This window comes from Telopea speciosissima, chromosome 2 (genome assembly GCF_018873765.1).
Source record: "Telopea speciosissima isolate NSW1024214 ecotype Mountain lineage chromosome 2, Tspe_v1, whole genome shotgun sequence".
Taxonomy (NCBI): domain Eukaryota; kingdom Viridiplantae; phylum Streptophyta; class Magnoliopsida; order Proteales; family Proteaceae; genus Telopea; species Telopea speciosissima.
Genome location: NC_057917.1, coordinates 14,969,231 through 14,992,354, shown reverse-complemented (window position 1 = coordinate 14,992,354; position 23,124 = coordinate 14,969,231). Strand labels below are relative to the sequence as shown.

General features: G+C 36.8%; 1 protein-coding gene across 2 annotated transcripts; it reads left to right on the top strand.

The window, feature by feature from the left end:
- Window positions 1–10,017: 10,017 nt before the first annotated feature.
- On the top strand, window positions 10,018–22,265 carry LOC122651700 (ATPase GET3B-like). Of its 2 annotated transcripts, none has more exons than XM_043845199.1 (12): window positions 10,018–10,248; window positions 10,788–10,999; window positions 11,149–11,211; window positions 11,305–11,415; window positions 11,548–11,622; window positions 11,717–11,785; window positions 11,863–11,928; window positions 13,689–13,763; window positions 13,835–13,933; window positions 14,552–14,686; window positions 21,042–21,208; window positions 21,884–22,265. In XM_043845199.1, the coding sequence occupies exons 1-11, from the start codon at window positions 10,056–10,058 to the stop codon at window positions 21,177–21,179; spliced, it is 1,236 nt and encodes a 411-aa protein (XP_043701134.1). In that variant the 5' UTR covers window positions 10,018–10,055; the 3' UTR covers window positions 21,180–21,208; window positions 21,884–22,265. The 2 variants fall into 2 exon arrangements, with proteins under 2 accessions (XP_043701134.1, XP_043701135.1); XM_043845200.1 differs by having other exon boundaries at window positions 21,872–22,265.
- The last annotated feature ends 859 nt before the right edge of the window (window positions 22,266–23,124 follow it).

Sequence of the window (23,124 nt, the reverse complement as noted above, 5' to 3'; positions counted from 1 at the left end):
AATGATGCTTCGCCACTACTCGCCATTAACGAGATCGAAATAGTGCAACTGATGAGCTGCTTCGAACTACGCCTGCAACCTGATCTGAAACCAACGTTGAAACACCATGGAATGGAATGGTAAAGTATGGTGTGTGTTTAAGTTATGGTGGCAGAGAAGAGAAGACTTGGAAAGCAAGGTAGTATCATGGGTCATTGTTGCAGTTAGATTTGAATGGAGAAGAACTAGTTTGTCTGTGGGAAGATGAGAAAGAGCTTTCGGAAGAGTCAGTTTTAATTAATTTTACTCTTTTGTGGGTGGTAGTGAGTGTGGCATCATTTAACTGGTGGTTTGGGTTGGCGACTTGGCGTAGCTTGCAATTGCAGTTTTTGGTAGTTTTCAGTTATGGCTTCTCTCATTTTCTATTGTGAATTTTCTTTAATATTTTGGACTCTAAACTCTAAAGTGTGTTTTTGAAGCTTACTTAATAGCACAAAAAAAAACAACCCAAGAACTAATATGTGCCTTCTCTTATTCTCTTCCCTTTGGTGATCATAATCAGAAGAAGACCTGTTATGTGTGCCTTGAATTCTTGTACTCGTTTTGAAGATTGACCCGCTTTGACATTTTTAGTGGTAATCTGAATAAACTTTTTCTGAGATCTATGATGGTAGCGGAGGGTTTGGGATCATTGGGTGCAGAGGCGAAGCTTCGTGGTACGGTTTGATTCGATCCAAGTCTCATGAACCACGTTAAATCTCTATGTCATCTTGTTCTGTTTTTGTTTTTGTTTGTGTTTTGTTTGATGTTCCTTCTAACAATACCCATCATGAGTTAAGACTTTTAAGAATGACACATCTCATCTAACTATGACACATCTCATCTAACTACAATGCATAGTCATGGTTACCTAATACACTCTAAAATGAAAGGAATTGGGTTTGGATGTGATGGAATAGATAGATAGGATAATACTAAAAAAATTTTAAAACTTTAAATAATCAATATGTCTATATCTATAAATAAGAAATCTTTCAATTCAAATTTGTATTAAAAAGTTTTCCTTCACCGTCTTTTGGTCATTATCACTCTCCCCTTATTTGTTGGGTGTTTGAAATGTCATACACTATTTCCAACCATAGTTAGTTAAAATGGGACTAGCAAATTTTTTTTTTTTGTTCAGTAAATCGTGTTTAAAACGGTTCAGATTTTGAACGGATGGTAATATGGTCAAATATTTCAAAAATGGCAACCAAAAACAAAAAAGAAAAGAAAAGAAAAGAAAAGAAAAGAAATGAAAACTATGATTTTTAAACGTTTAGATTTGAAAACACATTGAATAAAAAAAAGGCATAAATTGTAAGACCAACTAATATTTGTTAATGTACTAATTATTAATTTCTATAATATTAAAATATATTTTTTAAGTAAAAATAGTTTTTTCTTTTTAAGTGCCATTTTTTTAGACCAAGATCCTCTGTAGTACCGGCGGGGCGGCGGTGCACATCCGACGGCACAACAGAGGCCACGTGGCACACATGGCACACATGGCCTCTGTTGTGCTGCCGGATGTGCACCACCCCCGCCAGGTACTGCAGAGGATTTTAATTGCATTTTTTCACTCAAAGAGAAACTCGATCCTTGTGTTAACAAAGGGTCCAAAGTTATTGCTATAAAGTGTTTGTTAAGCCTCCTCAACAGAATTTAAAAATTCAAAGAAAAATATGAGCATGTAACTTAAAATTAATCCATTCCTTGCATGGTTTAAGTAAGTGGAATCCATCGCCATGGATTCTGATTTCGATTTCAATTCCGATTCAGCTGAAATTGATTGGGAATCAACCAAAATCGGTTAGGACTTAGGATCGACCTTAACCTTAAAAATAAAGTACAAATATGTCAATTCAAATTAACGGGAATTGGAATCAAAATCAGCAGATTCAAATCCGATTCGACCAGACTTAGTGATACTATTTCGATTTCTCAAACCATGATCCCATAATGCTATGCATGAATTCTAAGGAAATATACATATGAGCATGAAAGTAAGCAAACGACGAAGGGAATTATAATAATAAGTTCAGAAGAGGGAGGGGATAGAGTTAAGATTTAAGCCTTATGCCAGTTGCGTTAGCAGCTGTGCTGTCCTTAGCAGTTACAAACTATTGTTGTTTTGTTTGTATCAATGTCTAGTTTATCTAAATTACAACACCAAAATGGGGATTCTTTCCCACACACACATTCACATAATTAGCCTATGAGATCTACATTGGCATTCTCTCCTCAGACAAAATATGGGCTCTTATCAAATAAATCTATTTCTTGCTCTCTCACATTAATGCAGTTTTCCACTTTAGCATTGTGAGACAGTAATTTAGGGTTTAGTATTACATCGGGTGTAGTGATCGATCTATATCAGTATCAACCGTGTTCGATATCGGTACTTGACCGATACTGTACTGGCCAATCGGCTTGAATCCTAGAATGTTTTTTTTTGGAAAATGACTTTTTGATGCAGTTTAAGTCCAATACAGACTGATACGATCGGAATCAATATTGGTATTATTGATCCCGATAATGTGAACTAAAACCTTATCGTTGGAAACCTCTTTCCCTCAATTTATTATCTTTTTTTTTTTTTTTTTTGAATGCCTGGACTTTGACTTAAGGACCAATTTGCCCTATTTCAATTTTTCGATTTTAATTAAAGACATATAATGGTAAGACTAAACAAATTGAAATTACTTTCCTCTTCATAGGCTCAAAAGCATAAAAGTAATTAGATAAAATAGCCTCGGCTTTGTCAACTGATACTGAGAGAACGAAATCTGTATAACTACCAATGCCTATTACAAGTAAAAAGATAGAGATCGAAAAAAATAATTCTCGTGGTTCAAAATCAAAACGTTAGAAAAACATTGATATCAAAAGAATAGGACAAAGAGATAGCCTGAGTCGAACGAGAACGCTTTGTCCTTAAGATAGTATTTGTACTCTTACTACTGCACTGGGTTGCAGCAAATCTGCCTCCCAAGATAAAACAGGCTGGACCGATTACTGTTTGATTACTGATTTGTAGAGACAGTAATCACTTGAAACTATCAGAGAATTGAGAATTTGTTAATGCATGACTGGCTAAAATCATACCACAAAATTGAATGATTTGGGCTGTCCATTTCACTTCTATTTATAGTGGTGGATGTATCCCTTTAAGACATCTCATGGAATGGGTGTGTCTATTGACATGAGTGGATAGGATTAAAGATTCTAATCCAAGCACTTATATGTAAGTGTCTCTTAAAAATACCCCATGGTGTAGGTGTGTCTCTTGGTTCAATAGATTAGATTAAAAGATTTCAATCCAAGTGTTATGAATGCACATATACAAATTGATAAGTCTCTTTGAAGATACATGCCCCTTGGATATGTCTCTTTGAAGATATATGTCCCTTAGATATGTCTCTTTGAAGATACATGTCCCTTAGCCAAAAAAATAGGCCAACATTGAACCAAAGAATGACTCAAAACTGTTAAAAAATCAGGCCAACATTGAACAAAGAATGACCAAAAACCATCCACACAATTATTTAAAAAATTCAAATACAAAAAAAAATGAGTTTGGAGCATTGAATAGCTTGTATCCATAGAACATCTAGCGTGACATAGATAATTAATAAATAAGAGTTAATATCATTCCAATTGTCATTACTAAAGTAATTAGTATTTTAGCCATTCGAAGATATTTGGAGCTACTGATAACATTTAAAAATTTTTATAAATGGTTTCAATTTGTACTATCCAAAACCATTTATTTAACGGTTTAATAACAGTTCCTATCTAATTTACTATGCATCCAATTGGACCGTATTACTATTTATAAACCGTTTAATACCCTTAAGTATAGGGATCAGACTCCTCTTTGGCCTGTGGTTGTGCGGCCTTTGAAATTTGAATTTTTGAGGGGCTCAATGCCCAACAATTGAATGTACATCTGTGTTGAGGTGATGACCAGAAAGTTGAACACAACACGATGATCACACAACCCCAGGCCGCAGAAGATCCAAATCTTTTTTACCACATCAATCACCAAACTAGTTGACCAAATATTACTTCCTTTTGTTCCGTACCATTTAAGCCATGATCCACCATTCGGATGGACTTATACATGGATAAAAGTTACAATGTGGTCGAACAACCATCACTCTTCATAACCTGTTTTGATTATTAGAAACGTTTAGTGTCACCATTTCCATCATTCATCTAACATATAATTGGAACCAGAGAAGATCAAATCTTAGAGGCTAAGGAGGCACAAACGGGTGTTGGGGATTTGCTCAATTTAGTGTTTTCTTGTTAGGTAGTGATGCTTCATTGTTTGACCCAATTGAGACAATGGAAGCAGCTCTGCAACTACCTTTTTTCCCTCTCATTGCATGTTTCCCTAATCTCTTAACTCATGAAGGTTTTAGAACTTTAACTTACGCTGGTTTGCAATCGTTAGAATCTCGATAATTAAATTGATCCGGAACACATGATTACAAGCGTTTGGAAAACATTTCTTTGAAAAGATTGGATTTATTTTCGGAAATGCGAACTTCTTGCTTGGAACTAGATGAAACCAAAATAAGGAATGCTTTAGGGGCTCATGTACATGGTAATTGGAGCCTGGAGGAACTTAATTGGAACTGGTATCCTTGTTGTATATCTTAGGTTCTTTTTGGTATAGTTTGTATTTGTATTTATTTAACTAATTTCTATTTTTACGGCTATTGGATATAATATATACTATTTATTATTTATAGGGAGGTTTTTCATGCACGGTTGTATAAAGGTTGAGGCATGAAGATTTGTCAAATAGGGTTTTTTGGTAATTTTGACCCCTATTATTCCCATCCAAAGGCATCGTGTGCCACGGTTCACCATGCACGACCGTATAAATTAAGGTTGGCACACGAAGATTTGTAAAATAAGGTTTTTTTGTTCATTTTGACCCCTATTATTTCCATCCAAAGGTATCATGCTCAACAGTTTACCATGAAGGTGGTGTAGACTGTAGAGGAGGGGATGACCAGAGGAGCATGATGAAGAGGAGTCAAAGGTTTTTTTTTTTTTTTTTTTTTGAATTTTGAATAGTCTTATTCTCTACCGGAGAGGAGACATGTTATGTGCTTGTACTTTCTTTCTCTGTTTATTTTCATTTTCTATATTAGTTTTCTCTTGCATAGATCTGTCATATATAGGTATATTTTTTTTTGGGTAAATCATGTATAGATATGATATGTAGTTGTTCCCTTAAAAATAAAATCACGGTGTGAGGTTTTACTAGAATTCACATGGTGTTAGAGCGAGTTTTCTTCAGTCTTCTTGTAGGTAGCCACGTAGGTGTCTTCATAACTACCATTGTGCATGTGTACGTAGTTCTGTTATGGCTACACATAAAGAGGATTGTTGGGAGAATAGTCATACATACGTCTGTCATGTTGTTATGTAGAACTAGCAAACGATGACAATAATAGAAAAACACACACACACATACACACACATATAGACAAAGCGATTTACGTGGTTCGGCCAATGTGCCTAAGTCCACAGGGATGATGTTTCTTCTTGATCGATGGAGTAAACAGGAATACAAAGTGTTTTCGGCCTTGGGTTTTTTTAACAAACCTTAATCCTAAGTACCCCAAGCAACTACAAAATAGGGCAACAAAAATAGGAACGAAGTTACAAAAATAACCCCCAATATATTTCAAACAGAAACTAAGTACCCCAGGAATACAGAGTGTTTGCACCCCACGGAGGCTCCTCAAAACAGTCCAATCATCAAAGTCAAACACCAAACCGGCCTCAACAAGTCACTCCTAAGGCATTTTGTCACCTCATATACCGGCAAGTCTCTCTACGCAATAATTCAAGCTTTTGGGATAGATCTATATTATCTCAACAAAGGGTGACCTCTATACTTTAAGATCACGGACTAATCACAATGTGAAATTATATAAAAATGCTCATTTTTAAATTGCACACAAAGTGGAGTCTATGTTAAGAGTGGTAATCACTTCGAGTCTAGTTAATCGGTGCAGTTATGTTTAGGCTATGAAAGATAGAAATTGAAACCAAACTATTTAATATCCTAAATTGAAACCAATTAATAAACGGTTCCATTTAAATTGTTTCAATTAAAAGGTTTTATCAGTTCTAGTTTCGATATTTTTGTCGCTTCGGGTTACCAATTCTGGGCCTAATTGGGTTTGGAACTAGCTATTTTTGTTAGACTCAAACCAAGGCATTTAGGCTCAAACTGGGACCTAAGAAATAAAAATAACTTAAATTAATTTACATAGTGTATATCCACTATAAACCATTAGAAAGCATATATAGAATGCCATGCATAATTAATTTGTAATCGATTTAGTATGTATAATCGGTTGTATAATCTGTTCAATAGCATACCGATTCTAATCGATTTTAATCAATTTAAAACTTTCGGTTTATGAGTAAAAAGCCAAACCAAATCATTTGATAATCAATTTTACATTTTAAAACTAAAATTATCAATTAGTAAACATTTTATCGACTTTGATTATAATGGTTTGATTTGATTTCGATAAACGGTTATGGTTTGCAATTTACACCCTTAGCCTAGGTTATATAAGGGTGATTACAAATCCATTGTAAAAACAAAAAAAACACACACACAGTCAAAAAACTAGCAAAACTGTTATTTTCAACACCACTAATTGAGTCTCATTTTTTCTTCCTCCTTTTTCTCTCCGACAAAGTTGCCATAGTGCTTCTTATTGTGTCTTTTACTCTATCTATTGTGAAATCTTTTCAAACCAACATAAATCAATAACTTAAAACACCATTATGAACCACATCATGAATCCTATGGTGATAGTTTCATTGCCACTTGTCATGTGAAAAATAAGAGCCATTTTTCATTTTGGGACAGAACACATGACAAAGTTTCTTGTCTTTGTTTTTTGGTGGGTTGGGGAGGGGAATCCTAAATTAGATGAGGAACAGGAGGTCTCAAACTCGAAAACTCCTAGAGGCTAGGCCTTACTCCACTAGCCTCAAGTCAGCGGTAGTTACTAGCTGTCATTTGACAAAAGGTTCTTTTGATGATATTAGGAGCATTTTCCTACTCACCATTTTATATAGTTAGAATTAATATAAAACTGCTTAAAAATGCATTGCAAATTAAAGGGGACCAATTAATTAATATATTGATTATTCAAATCTCATATGATATTTGATGGATATTTCATTTAGTTATTAGAATCAGATATGGTAATTAATATACAGTTAAAGTTATGAAAAAAGAAATATGTAAAAATAAAAATTAATACAAAATTGTTTCTATTTTATAAAAAAAAAAATTAAATAAATAATACACAATTATAAAATAATAAATAAATTATCGATAGTTCAAACTTGAAATAGATTATCAATTATGGGGGAGAGTTTTCTATTTGGGAGCGTGACCCCTACACCAGCATGGGGGAAGGGTAGTCATTTTGTAGGGTCTTTGTCTGGGCACAAGAGCCTCGCTCCCAAACATACTCTTTTTTTCCATCAATTATATTCTCTTTGGTATTTGAAATCATACCTTATATTTAATTACTCAGATAAACAAACGTGAGTTCTAATTAAATCTAGATTTTTGACTATCCATTTAAATATTTCGTCCACTAAAGCTTTGTCTGAAAGACAATAAAAGAAGAAAGAACGAATTGAAGAAGCTTCAATTGCAACTAATGCTTGGAAGGTGTGAAGTTACTCAAGAGCAGCTCCTTAGATGACTTTTGGCAAAAATTCTCAGCTCTTTATAATATTCTGTGTCTATTAAGAAGTTTTAACAATGATGCATCTTTTTGTAACCAAAGTGGTAACATACAAGTTCTAACCTTCTTGTGATTGTCTCTTGTCTTATTCTCAAAAGTTCTTTAACTCAAGGGTAAAAAAAGGGTTTTCAAAATAATGTAAAAATGACTTACCATTCTTTCAATCTTAAAAACTATTATGTCTCCACATAATCAAAAGGTTTCATGTACGGTTGTGCATGGTGCTCGTACTTGAAACTTGGATGGAGACAAACCCCCTTGAAATACCAAAACCACCCCCTATAATACGAAGTTGTCAATGTACATAATTGGTCGTGCATGAATCCCTTCACCTATATGAAAGTATAAGATTTTTCCTTTACTAAAAAAAAATATTAAAAGGGTGAAATGAGAAGATTATAAGTTTTTTGGACTGAGTTTTCCTTTAGCCATGGTGAATGGGAATCCCATTCATCGACGTGGTTTAAGATACACGTAGAGGGGTATTGAAGGGTATTTTGGAGAACATACTAAAATCTAAGAGGGGTTTATGAACCCTAGAATGGTGGGAATCTATTTACCAGGTGGTGGTGGCCGGGAAACTTGGTCCTAATTTTTTTTCCATTGACTTTGGTTAGTAGAAGATTTTCTCTTTTGGAACTTGGAAAGTTGTAGCAATAAAATGTTTGAGTGTTTTTGTCTAAGAGGATGTATCTAGGGTTATAAGTATTGATATTGATGGTCGTCGATACTGATACTAGTATGAAAATGGATCGAGTTGTATCAAGTCATATCAAACATAAATTCAAATCAAATCACCTTTTAGCTGATACCAAATAAGAAATACCAATATGGATCAACCGATACAATACCCGATTCCTCAATCCATGGATGTCTGAAGGTCCAAGAAAGAAAGAAGATATAAACATATGGCAATTGACGCATTCGACTATTTTTTATTTTTTTTGAGAAAGGAGATATTATAATAATAAGAGAAAGTATATAGATATTTACAATCTAAAGAATTTCTTCCCAGTAGCATCATCTCGTAGTAGAATGGTGAGAACCTTCGGGAGACTATCTATACATCAATGAATTTCTTGGCGTGATTGTGAAAAATCGGCCAGACAGTCAATGTATCTGTTGATCTCTCTCACATGGTGCGTGAAGACATCTTTGAAAGTACCCGCATAACTCGTAGATGTCCCCAATCACACCGAGGGCGTACCATGAGCATTGAAAGTGACCAATAATCATTTGTACAACTATCGATGAGTCTGACCGAAAGATTCAAGGATCTAGCTTTCATAAGACCACATTTGATTGCTAGTAGTTCCATCCGTAGAATGTTGTCATCCCATGTAGCTCATGCAATCGCAAACATCACCTGCCCCCGTTGTATCACGACCAATTGCACCGTAGCCTCCAGGACTTCCCCAAATTGATCCATCACAATTGATAGCCACCCAGTGACGTGTGTGTGGGAGGGGGGGTGGCCATATGTGTGGAGTCGCTCCAGGATGAAAAAAAAAAGACCTGTATCTCCCACCAGAGAACGAAATCTCTGTTGGAACTGGAATCGGGTATGCAGACATCCATTGTTGCGAACCGAGACCTTGTGTCTCTTATGATATGGTGAAGAACACTTCTTGAACTGCTCTCTTGTTGTTTAAAGGCTTTGCCATTCCGCTCTGATCATATTTGATACACTGTGGAGATCATGCTGAATCTTTAAATGTGATTTACGAGTGAATCTTCTTTAAAATGTTGGGTCATCGAAGCAATCTCCTCCTGCCAAAGTTTTCAAAGGATTCTTCGTATAACCCTAATGTAGAGACCAGAGAACCAACATTGAAAAAAATAGGTGGTCCATGGTTTCTGAATTATTTTTGCACATATTGTGTCTTTCGTGACAGCCCAAGCAGCCATTCTACTCCGGAGTGGTGAATCTATGTTGGATTGCCAGCCACGTAACTATTTATTGTTGCTGCGTGTATTTCTTACTTCGTCAGACTACGATTGGGCCTCGCTACTGGGCTAGCACTCCTCTGCTTTTTTCCATTTTAGACAAAAATAAAAATTAAAAGAAATCCATTAATGCCGCTTAAAAAATAAAAAATAAAAAATAAAAAGCAAAACAAACAAATAAATAAATAATATTTCTCTCTCTCTCTCTCTCTCTCTCTCTCTCTCTGTAGCTACTTCCAAAGTTCGAAGTTCGAACTCCTCGTCCTAAAAAACGAGAAAATGGCACCTTGTGTTCCCTCCATTTCTTCGGTTTGCATTAATCGATTCTCTGCAACAAATTCCATAGCCATGGCGGGTTTGTTCACTCACATATCCAAAAACCAAGCCCCTTTCTCTCTGTTGAAAATAACCAGAAGCTTCGGTTTCACCTCGCTTCCCACCGCGAGAAAACCATTCAGAAATTCATTTCAAGGTGCGTACTTTCTTCGTTTATTCATCTTCCTTCTTGTGCTTTCATCTGATTTTTTGAGAAATTTTTTAATCTTCACATTTTTGAAGTGTATCTTATCGTTTTTTTTTTTTTTTGGATTTATTGAGGATTGTAGTAGCTCTACAAGTTTTCATCTTGGGCGTGATGGTTCTCTTTTCGGATTTTCCTCTTATCTTCACAAATGAAGTAGGGATAATATAATACAAATTTGGAAGCTTACAGAATGAAATAAGGGTGAATATGGAGGTAGAGTCGTAATAAAGAAGAAGAAAATAAAATAATGAAATATAAGTGTATTCATTATCCAAAGCTCTCACTATTTTGCAGAAGGAATTAGCTGATAATATTATGCTTGTAAGGAATGTAATTTAACGTTGTTGGAAAGCTTCAAGTCTGAGCTTTATTTATTTTTATTTTGGTTTATGAGATTAGGGCCCTGAGAATGATAGAAAGAGCTGGTGAGTGCTTTTTGCATGATTCAATCTTTTAAAATTTCGTCCCCGCCAAACTCAATTTTGTAGTGAGATCGGTTGCTGCTCCTGCTGAAGCTGTTATTGGTTTTGATGAGATGGCTGCTGGGACACAACGGAAATATTATATGTTAGGTGGGAAAGGAGGGGTTGGAAAGACAAGCTGTGCTGCATCTCTTGCTGTAAAATTCGCAAACAATGGGCACCCCACTATTGTAGTATCCACTGATCCAGCACACTCCCTGAGTGACTCTTTTGCCCAGGTACCAACTAATATTCCTAAGATTTGATCTTTGTGGAATACTGAAATTCGAAACTTCAAGATAGTTCAAAATTTTCCATGTAATTGTTGTTTTGCTCCAAATTTGTTAGATATTAATGTAATGGGTTGCGTTTTATTCATTGTTGCTAGGATTTGACTGGGGGGACACTAGTACCAGTCGAGGGGCTAGAATCTCCACTATTTGCTCTTGAGGTATATTGTGACTTGAAGCCAAATGACAGTACATTGGCTTCCTCGTATAGACCTTTGCTTGGAATATGTTTAATTCGTAGCATTTGTTAACAGATAAACCCTGAGAAGGCTAGGGAAGAGTTCCGTTCTGCTAGTCAAAAAAATGGTGGGACTGGGGTCAAAGACTTTATGGATAGCATGGGTCTTGGAATGCTTGTTGAGCAGGTAAAAACTCTGCCTACAACTATTGGATGAAGCAAGCTTGAGAATCTTTTCCCCCTATCATTCCTGTTGATGTTGTTTGATTTTGTGTTTGTAGAATGCTTTGACTAACCTTCTATCGGTTATTTGATTAAGTTAGGAGAACTAAAACTAGGAGAGTTGCTGGACACACCTCCTCCTGGTCTGGATGAAGCTATTGCAATTTCCAAGGCATGAATTCCCTCTCCCTATTATCCCCCCCCCATTACCCCCATATTACAAGTATGGTCCCTTCTTCATTTCTAAATATGGAGCTGTTTTCCAGGTTATGCAATTTGTTGAAGCGCAAGAATACAGTATGTTTACTCGGATAGTTTTTGATACTGCACCCACAGTAAGCGAAACGTGACATGCATCCGTACCCTTTCTTTCAGGATGTTCTCCATCTTACTTATGAATTGCCTTTGGCAGGGTCATACTCTTCGACTTTTATCCCTGCCAGACTTCTTGGATGCATCCATTGGCAAGATCTTGAAGGTGTGAGCCTAAAACTCAGATTAAACTATGAAAGCTGTGGTTTGTTAATATATCAAATCAATGCAGAATATAATTGAGTTTATCTAATTCTAAAAGATAAACAAAATAGAGATACTAATCATGAGTCAGTAACTGATATTAGGCAACTTCTTGAAGGCTCCTAGGGAACAAGTGACTACATATATTATCTTAAGATGAATTGGAGTCCATTTTAATTTATTAATAATTCTCTACCGGTAATGGTTTGGCTTTAGACTGAGTGTGCATTAGTCTTACCAGCATAATCCTGTGATGCAGTCATGATGATGAACATTTATACACACTCCACTATCTCCCATGCACTCTTTCCAATAAGTTTCCAACGACTGTATTTCAACGCTCTATTCTAACGGCTAGTTCTCCCTTCCCCTATTTATACATTGTGAAGTATAGAAGAGAAAAAGAGAAGTCCCCATGTGAGTTTGAGGTCCTCTTGTCGTTGAGTAAGTCCCACTCTTGAGTCGAGTAAGTCACCGTTTGAGTTTGAGGTCCTCTTGTGGTTGAGTGAGTCTCACACTTGGGTTGAATGATTCCCCAAATGACCCCATGGTTAAGTGATTCTCTTTGGCCCTTGTTATATTGGACTTGATTTCTTATTTTGGCAATTTCAAGTTTATTTTTGAGCTACATCGACTTGGTATCAGAGCAAGCCAATCTCAAGCACCATGCCAGAGGTAGAGGTATAGAGCAACAACAAACAACAGCAACTCAGCCTTATCCCAACAACTCAGTCTTCTATATTTTCAAGTTTATTTTTGAGCCGCATCAACCTGCCTCCTCCTCCATTGCTATATAATAATTTTCTAGTTGCTTAAAAGAATCTGCAAATTACTGCTTCATTTGGTTTTGTAATAACTCATTTGAGAACCTGCTCTAATGATAAGCAACTGCATTTTCAGGTTCTGCCCAAAATAAGCAACTAAGTTGTTTTTGAGTTATTGACCATTGCTTAATGTTTTTTGACAATGAATATCTGAAAGTCGTACCTGCCTAATCCTGCTATTTTCTCCTTCTTTGTTTAGAGAAAATCCTACTTATATATATATATATATATATATAGCAAGCTCTTTGAAAGTCAGGCAAGAGAAACCAAAACATAAAGATACAATCTAAGGCTCAGCAACATGAATACAATGTTTTCTGTTGTTTTGGAAGTTTCTGAAGCACTGCCTCTGTCGTTTTGTGATAATAATTGGCTTAAGAGTTAAGACTACTGATTTTAAGAAACTCTATTTTCGGGTCCTGACCAAAAAAGCAACTAGGTTTTGTTTTAGTATTTGATCATTGGTTTTAGCCACTGTCCATGAGCAATAAGATGAGATTTACTTTTGGACAACGTGGATAGAATTGTTACTGCACTTCAGTTCATGTCCACGACTGATCAATTCACATTTTTACTTCTATATACCGTTTGAAAGTGATGATAACTGTTATTCAAACCTTATGTCTTATGGTTTATCTTCACTTCAAGGTTGACATGTAAATGCGTGTCTCAAGTGTTTTTGTAAGATTCTATGACATATTGTTCATGCTACCATTCAAAGCCATTTCGCTTCCTTATTTGAAGTTTTGATGGTCATAAAACCAGCACTCTTCCTAGAGATGTAATGATGTTGGAAAAAATCCTATTCTTAATTTGATCCCTTGATACTGTTTGATGAAGAAATACCTTTTTTAGCATATTTATTAACATTATCCTTCCTTCCACTTTGCTGTTTCAGCTAAAGAAGAAACTAACTTCAGCAACTTCAGCCATCAAATCTGTTTTTGGGCAGGAAGATACCAAGCAGGATGCTGTAAGTCAGTCATTGGTTATAGTTTTGATTTTTCTAGGCACTGGTCCTTGATTGTTTATTTGCTTATGTAGTCTGACAAATTAGAGCAACTGAGGGAGAGGATGGGGAAAGTTCGAGAGCTTTTCCGGGACACAGACTCAACTGAATTTGTTATAGTAACAATTCCCACGGTAATATCCGAACTCCTGTGCTTCTTTTCATAGTGTACGGGCAAAATTAATAAAGGCTCCATCTGGTGGAAGTGAAGGAGCCAAGGAAGGGAAATGAAATTAAAATGGAAATTAAAACTTTCTAAATCTAGTAATTAATTTCACTTCACTTCTCAAACAAATTCCTTGGATTTTAATATTTTAAATTAGTTACACAATCATGATTGCAAAAGTTTCCATTTTCTTTTTCAAATTAATTTCACTTGACTTCATTTTCCCATACTTGTAACCAGAAGGAACCAAAATGAAATTACAGCCCAAACCAGAAACAACTTTCTTTACTCTTTGTTCTCTCTTAAAATAATCTGTCAAGCTCTATGATAGATGGATTTGATAGAATTATCATAGTAACATTCCTCATGATAATATCCTGAGTTCCCATGCATGATTTTTGGCTGAGTTTACTTGGTGTGAGATTTTCTTTTTATTGCATTCTTGCTCACCCTTGGGAAGCATTACAAACTTTAATGATCTACCTCTAAAATGGTTTTTGACCTTTATTTGGCAACCACATCATGCAAGAACAGTAATTGGAATACTTTAATAATTACATGATTTACTTGAAATTTAATCTTTTAGGTCATGGCTATTAGTGAGTCTTCAAGGTTGCGTGCTGCTTTGAAGAAGGAAAATGTTCCCGTCGAAAGGCTTATTGTTAATCAGGTTCTACCACCATCAGCATCAGACTGCAAGTTTTGTGCAATGAAACGGAAGGTATGGTCTCTTGTATTTCTTCTTTCTTTTGTTTTTCTCCTTCCCCCCTTGGTTCTCTTATAGGCAAATTAGACTTGTAGTCTCTGAACCATATAAAGCAGAACCTCAGTTTGCTGTAAGGCAGATGGTTACAAGTATCCTGATCTGAAGTGATGCTCCCATAATCTGCAAGGGGAATAATGGAATTCCCTGGATAAGAGAATTGAATCCAAATATTGTGAGAATCATTTATTTTCTTTTGTGACAATATCAGAATAAGACAACCAATAAACAAGAGAAGAGATGAGATTGAGGAAGAAGAGAAAGGAGACTGCTAGAGAAGTTTAACAACCAATATCAGCCTCCCCCTTTCCAATCTTATTTATAGAAAGAAACATAGTACACAACAGCTTTCCTATTCAGACTAGGAAAGAACAAAAGATAGAAAACTAAACTAACAAACTCCTAGTACAAGAAGGAAAACAGACCTAAAAAGAGAAAAAAACAATAGAGGGAACCCTCTATCGTAGTTTACATAATTACACCCACGGTTTAACACTCCCCCTCAAGCTGGAGCATACAAATCATCCATGCCCAGCTTGGAACAACCCTTCCGGTACGCTGGACCGAACAAAGACTTAGTGAATAAGTCAGCTGATCAGCAGAGGAGACGAATGGAGTAACCACTAGTTTCTTCATGACTGCATCTTGCACAAAGTGACAGTCAACTTCAATGTGTTTGGTTCATTTGTGGAACACTAGATTGCTAGCAATATAGATTGTAGCTTGATTATCACAGAACATCTTCATAGGAGAGGTAATTGGAAACCCCAACTCCCCAACTCTTGGAGTAATGACTTCAACCACATATGTTTAGTGGCAGTATGAGCCATAACTCTATACTCAGCTTTGGCACTGGACCTAGCCACAGTTGTTTGCTTATTGTTGCGCCAAGTGACTAGTTTACCTCCAACAAAGGTGCAATATCCAGTAGTGGACCTTCCAGCACTAGCAGAACCAGTCCAACCATCATCAGAGAACCCTACCAGATCACCTTTCTAACGAGATTTATAAATAAGTCCTTTTCCTGGGGCTCCTTTCAAATATCTTAGGATTCGACAAGCTGCCTCAATGAGATTTCTTGGGTGATTGCATAAATTAACTGACAACACCAATGAAAAGGATATGACTGGCCTAGTAACAGTCAAATAAATAAGCTTACACACCAGTCTCATGTACTGATGCTTATCCTCGAGTTCTTTACCATCATCAGTTCCAAGCTTCTGGTGAGGGTCCATAGGAGTGTCAACAGCTTTGGAAGCAAGCAAACCTATTTCAGGTAAAAGATCTGATACGTACTTTCTCTGTGATAGACTGATTCCTTTCTTATTGCGTAGGATCTCAATTCCAAGGAAGTACTTGAGAGGACCTAAGTCCTCCATCTGAAAATGCTGATGTAGATATGATTTTACTACTGCAATCCTTGATACATCATTCCCATAGATAATTGTTCATCCACATAAACAACCATCACCACAACATTGGAATTCTTGCGTCGCACAAATACAAAATGGTCATAATAACATTGGGAAAAGCCACAACATGTAACAATAATGCTGAATTTGTCAAACCAAGCTCTAGGGGATTGTTTCAACCCATAGACAGCCTTATGTAACTTGCACATTTTGGTAGAATTCTCCCCCTAAGCAACACACCTAGGAGGTTGCTCCATGTAAACTTCCTCCTATAGATCGCAATAGAGAAATGCATTCTTAATATCCATCCAATAGAGCGGTCAATCCAAATTGACTGCCAGAGATATGAGAACACGAACAAAATTCAGATGGGCAACAAGAAAAAATATCTCAAAATAATCAACCCCATCTTTCTGATTGTACCCTTTTGCAACAAGCTTGGCTTGAGATGTTCAACAGTACCATCAAGATTGTACTTGATGTTGTACGCTCAACGACACTTCACAAGGTCCTTACCAAGAGGTAAATACATTACAGTCTATGTTCCCCCATATAATAAGTCATCTACTTCCGTGTCCATAGCTACCTTCTAACCTGGGTGAGATAAAGCCTCATGATGATTGTGAGGAACAGAATTAGTTGAGAGCGAGAAAAAAAAAAACAAAATTATGGAACTGAGAAGGAAGATGAGAAATAGACACATAATTCTCAATAGGATAAGTAGTCAAAGACTTGTGTGTACAGACACATTTACCCTTTGCGAATAGCAAAAGGAAGATCGGTAGTAATCACAGAACTAGGAGTAGATTGCAGGATAGGTGGAGCAGGGACCACAGAACCAGGATCCGATTGTATGGCAGGTGGAGTAGGGGTTGAGCTAGCAGGGGGCATAGTCTTCTCGTGTCGCTAATACACTTGTAATGATTTACTAGGAGATACATCCAAAGGAATAGGCCTAAGAATAGGAAGAGGACTGGCCGAACCTGTAGGGGAGGGTAGAATAAAAGCAGGAGAAGAACAATAGGATGTGGTTCTCGAAAAATGTGACATAAGCAGTAATGTATTGTTTATGAGAAACATGATTGTAGCACTTCTAGCCCTTCTGAGTTTTAGAATAACCAAGAAAATACATTTAACACATGGTTATCAAGGCGTCGCCTAAGCGTCTACGCTCCTTTGCCCCCTTGGGCGCCTTGCCGCTTTGTTGGTGTTGTGATGTAGATTCGTCACCAAAACAAACTGAATTCTAGGGTTGCGTTATATACCTGTTGGGCCTTTGATTCCATGGTTTTTTTTATGTAATAGGCCACTTTTATGGGCCTAAAATATGAGTAATTAGGTTGCATACGGGATTAGTTGTTTTAGTTCCATTCTTAGTTTTATTTTTGTGTTTTTGTTCATAAATTGAACCGTTTCAACCAATGGTTCAATTCAAGTGATTTTAGTAGTTTTCTTTTAAGTGTTTAGTGGGACGAGTCTATTTCAGTTTCCTAGTCAGTTTAAGTTACCTAATAGGTTAAGGATTGGGTAGGCCTTTCCTTTTTAGTGTAGGAGTCTATTTTTGAGTCTTTTATAAGGTTGTAAAGAGGGAAAGTATAACATGAACTTTGAAATTAATGAAAATCTTTTACTGTTTTTCTTCTCCATTGAAGATTTTTGTCTTGTGTTTGATCAAGGTTGGTGGGATCGGTATCTGATCCGATTGACACCTTGCGGTGGGAAGCCCAGGTAGTTCGTTGGTGGGATTGGTGTTTGATCCAATCGACACCTTGCGGTGTGAAGCCTGGATTTTTCTTTGAAGCTTTCTTTCAATTCTTTGAAGATTTCCTTCAAGTTCAAGATCAAGACCAAGATTCAATCTTTATTCAAGAACATCAACCAAACAAGCTGCTGCCAAGGTTTCTTTGCAACAACAGTAAGTTTGATCCATCCCATCAATACCCATTCTTCTCCTAATCCTCCAAACCACCACAAAACCCTAATTTTCCCATCTATCTCTTGAAACCATCCCATCTCCCAAAATTCTTAACAACCTATCCAGCTAACAAAACCTTCACATAACTGGAACCAAGCTGTTTTCCCATTACCCCATTCAAACCACAACATCCCACCTATTTCTGGAGATCATCCCATTACCCAAATTCTTCACAAACCAATCCAACTATCAAAAACACACCATATCTGAATCGAATTTCATTCCCTACACTAAGAATAATTGATCCAAACCCTAGCCCCAAATTCCCATCCTAAACCCTAGATTCCCCTCTTTTCTTCTTTTACAAAACCCGAAACCCCAAACTTAAGTTGCTGCCCATCCAAATTTACACACTTCCTTCCATCAAATATCTCAGGACCTTCACTGATAGACTCCCCTACTTTGACTTTACATAACCCTGACCCTAATTTCACCAAAAACCCTATTTTGACCTAGCCAATTCACCTGTTCATAACAGGTCTTGGTTTACTGTCTCCTTGTTGGTCTTCTACCAATCTAGGACTACATTAAGTTGCCTTGATTTTTGACCCTCTCCAACGCCTTGGTCGCTTTGCCGCCTTGATAACTATTTAACAACACGGGGAGACAATTTATCAACATGAGGGGATAAGATTTGAACAAAACAAACACAACCAAATACCCATAGAGGAAGAGAAAAAAGAGAACCAGTAGGATAAAGCACAGTAAAGGGGGATTGGTTATCTAAAACAAAGAGGGTATCCTATTTATGAGAAAACAAGCAGCAAGAACAACATCACACCAAAAACGTTTGGGAACCTACATGTGGGTCATAAGGGATTGAGCAACTTCTAAAAAGTGTCGATTCTTGCATTCAACCACCCCTTTTTGTTAAGGTGTGTAGGAACAACTAGTCTGATGAATCATACCATTATCTAAACAAAATTGAGAATTCTCAGTTTGAACATATTCAAGAGCATTATCGGATCTGAAAATTTTGATAGAAACATCAAATTGAGTTTAATTTTTAAAGACAATATTAAATTCAGACCGATCTCTTAATAAGTAAACCCAAATTGATTGGGAATAATCATCCACAAAACTAACAAAGTAATAAAAACCAAATCTGTTCCGGACACGACATGATCCCCAACTATCCAAATGAATTAAATGAAATAAAAATGGACTCCTAGACACACTCCTAGAGGGAAAAGACAATTTGTGATGTTTTTCCAGGTCACAGGCTTCACACTCGAGATGGGTAATGGACTTGTAACTGGGAACCATGAGTTGTAGCTTGGATAAGGATAGATGGCCCAGACGATGATGCTACTAAAGAGGAGATGAACCACTAGTAATTGTAGCAGCCGCAGTAGAAGGTCTTGTGCCATCTAGATAGTATAGACCAGCCTGCTCAACCCCACCACCAATCGTCGTCCTTGTCTGAAGGTCCTGAAAAACACAGTATGAAGGATAAGAAGTAACATAACAGTTAAGTGCTTTAGTAAGGTGGCTAACAGAAAAGAGACTTAATGGTAAATGAGGAACATGAAGAACAAATGCCAATGTCATGGAGGTAGTAGGTGAAATGGTACCATGACCTGTCACCTATGTAGAAGAGCCATCAACAAAGATGACTGGAGAGAATGGAGAGGACTGTCGAAGTTCAGCAATAGAGGAGAATAAATTAGCCTTACCAGTCATGTAAGAGGAAGTGCCGGAATCAATGATCCAGGGAGTAGTATTAGTAAATAGGGCGGAGTTTCTTGTATGAGCTAGAGTATTTATGGAAGTAATAGAGCTGCCTCAAGTTGTTGCAGACACTTGAGGATCTGATTATGATCATCTCGAGGAAGAGAAACAGTGGAAGAAGCTCCAGTTGCAGATAAAATGTCGCCAGTAGGTACTCGCTCAGTGGAGTTATCAGTCATAGCATTGTTGAGTCTGTTCACTAATTCATTGGCCCAGTCAGGTCGGGCCGGTCGGCCAGGCTTAGCCCAATAGGTATCAACAGTGTGATTTTGCTTACGTCAATAGGAATTAGGAACACTGTTCATTGTTGAGAATTTTTATCAAAAGGCTGTCCACCTGTGCCACGTCCACCAGTCCCACGGCCATGGCCACGGCCACGGCCTCGTCCAGAGAAGGATGAACTACGGCCTGTACCAGCAGTAAAGGCTGAACCTTCCTTTAGAGATGGGGAAGGTTCAATTTTGGAAGCCGTAGATGTACATTGAAGACGAGAGAACTTGCATGTTGGTTCTCTATAATTATGTGAGACCAGAGTTTTAAGTATCGGTATCGGTGAGTATTGATACGATACTTAGTTTTCAGAAAAAAATTGTATCGACTGATACAGGTCGATACAGTCTGATGCAGGTAAGATACACTTGATACATCTCCTTTAAACCTGCAAAACAGAAACCGTGAGTGAGATACGAAACTAAGAACAACCGAAGGTCTTCACTTCGATATGGTGAAGACCCTAGTCTTCACCATTTTCAACAAGTTTTTGGGGATTCACAGTGTCGAATCATGATTCAAAATAAAATTTGGCAAATGAGTGGTAAAGTTGCAGATCTCCCTTTTTTCTTAATTGTTTTGGTTATGCATCTCTAGATTAGGTAAAAACGACTCAGATCCTTGCCTCAAGCTGATTATATTAACATATTGCATAATAAGATGTTTTATGCTTCAAAACTATATTTTATATATATCATAAGCGTATCCATGCGTATTTTTAGCGTACCTTGCATTACGTCTCATAAAATCACCCTCCCAATAAGATACCCTATACTGATTCTTAAATCCTTGTGTGGGACACCAACTCCATTATCTTAGTTAAACAGAATAAAAAATAATGAGTTAACAGTTATAAAAGTTTAGTACTAAAAGGTTTCAGAAAACACATTGTTTGATTCTTCATATTCTTTTTTGTTTATTGCAGGATCAGATGCGTGCCCTTGATATGATACGGAATGATCCTGAACTTTCTGGGTTGAGGACAATCCAGGCACCCCTAGTTGATGTAGAAATCAGAGGTGTTCCAGCTCTTAAATTTTTGGGGGACATGGTTTGGAAGTAATGTTCTGTTCCAGGATATATGCATAATAGGTAACCTATTTATCCTGAAGAATCACTTCCCTTAGTCTTCAAACATCTAAAATACTTTTGCTTGTGTGTGCTGCATTTTCTTCAAGTAGCAATAAGCAACAATTTCTATACAAAAAATTTGGTACCCTCCTTAAAATAATCTTCACTTGTGCATGAGTTCCTTACATTTAGCCTTTCTAATTAGTGTTTGAATTTACTTGATCCATATATTTATCATGTTCAAATATTAGAAGGGGATATAGAGCTGTGTCTTCTTGCTGTAAAAGATGGTGATCGTACCAAAAAAAAAAAAGATGGTGAAAATTTTTATGAATAGCAGTGTACATGTGGCACATTACTTCTTGTTCTGAACATTTGGTCCTTGAACATGCCATAAGCAAAAGTTCTGATTGGGTTTTCTTATGTTCCAAAACAAGACCTAAGATTTCAATGTCTGAAACAATTCTATACCTTCCTAAAAAAATAATAATAACTTGGTGAATATATTTTTCTTTTGCTTTCTCTTATCTAGGTAGTCCATCCATCAGTGAGATAATGGCCTATAGGCAATATTTGATGTCCATCACCCAAACTACGGATCTCTTATTGGTGTTTTCTGATACTATTCATTTGAGAAACTCTTCACAGTTGTGTTCATTTATTTCCCCCTTTTTTTTTCTTTGGTTTGTGGTTCAGTGACTCATCCATAGAAACTGCAAGAAACCAATCTTTTCATGGCAGCTGCTTGCGCATCAAGATCTGTCCATGTCCGTACAGAAAAAAATCCCTGCATCCTCGAATGATAGTTTTGGATGCTGACAGACGTAGCTTCCAAATTGAGGAAATTAAGGTAAATTCGGAAGTTTTTGGTTGTGTAGTGGAACAGGAAACTGGTGATTCTTTTCCTGAAGTTTTTTTTGTTTAATGTATTGGGAATATAGCTGCTGTTCTGAAATCTTGTTTTTCTGTTCCCTCCATTGGATGGAAGCTGAGAAATGCCAACTATAAGATGGATGATGACAGCACAGTCGTCCAACATCCCAAATGCATCTCTGCGATGCTACAGGTTTACTTTGAAGAGATTGTTAAACCAAAAATCAAAAGAAAAAAAAAAAAAAAAAAAAAAGAGGTTACCTCATCAAATTATGCTATCAAGTATCAACAGCTATTGTCACTGTTTAATAATATTTTTATGTGATATGCCTGGTACACAATTTTGTAATTGTTCCCATGATTAGCCCACGAGTGAGTTGGTGGTTTTTTGTTTTTTAAAACTTGGTAGATGGTTTCGGTGGGTTTTTGATCAAGTTTGGTCATGAAACTTGATATATAGCCTATTTTGGGCCATTTAAACACAATGATACTATCCGAATGTCCAAAATCAAAATCCAAATAAGAGTTTGACTTCGGACCCTAATTTGATAGGTTACAATGTACTAATAGGCCCCATTCTGCACATAATTTAATAATAGAAAGCAATCAAAGCATATAATTAATATAAGGGGAGTTGTTCTCTGTGCCGCAGTGCAGGCTGCGCCCAGGCACATGGGGGTGGACGCAATGACCACCCTGCCCCCTGCACAGTCTGCCCATGTGCCTAGGCGCAGCCTAAGTTGTGGCATAGAGAACATTCTCCCTTAATGTAAATAACTTAAATAAGCATTACAAATGTAAATGTAAAATACATCAATCGTAACATATATATCTATCATGCCAAGCCATTTTGCCGCAACATGTAAGCCTCTGAATGTGCCACATAGGTTTCCCATGTCATAGTGTTGTTGAAGAATCGCATGTAGTCTTCCACACAACTATCTGAAGGTGAAGGTACCCTACTATCCTAGGGTATGAAAGAGGCGGTTGTGATGAGATCAATCCATTGCTACTACCACTAAGTTGTTGAAATACCATCGGCATGTATAGCTGGGTTGGATGTG

Coding starts and splice junctions, on each gene's coding strand:
- LOC122651700 (XM_043845199.1), top strand. CDS start 10,056: ATGGCACCTTGTGTTCCCTCCATTTCTTCGGTTTGCATTAATCGATTC. Junction 11,416..11,547: donor TTGGAATGCTTGTTGAGCAG/GTAAAAACTCTG, acceptor TATTTGATTAAG/TTAGGAGAACTAAAACTAGG. Junction 11,786..11,862: donor TTTTTGATACTGCACCCACA/GTAAGCGAAACG, acceptor TGCCTTTGGCAG/GGTCATACTCTTCGACTTTT.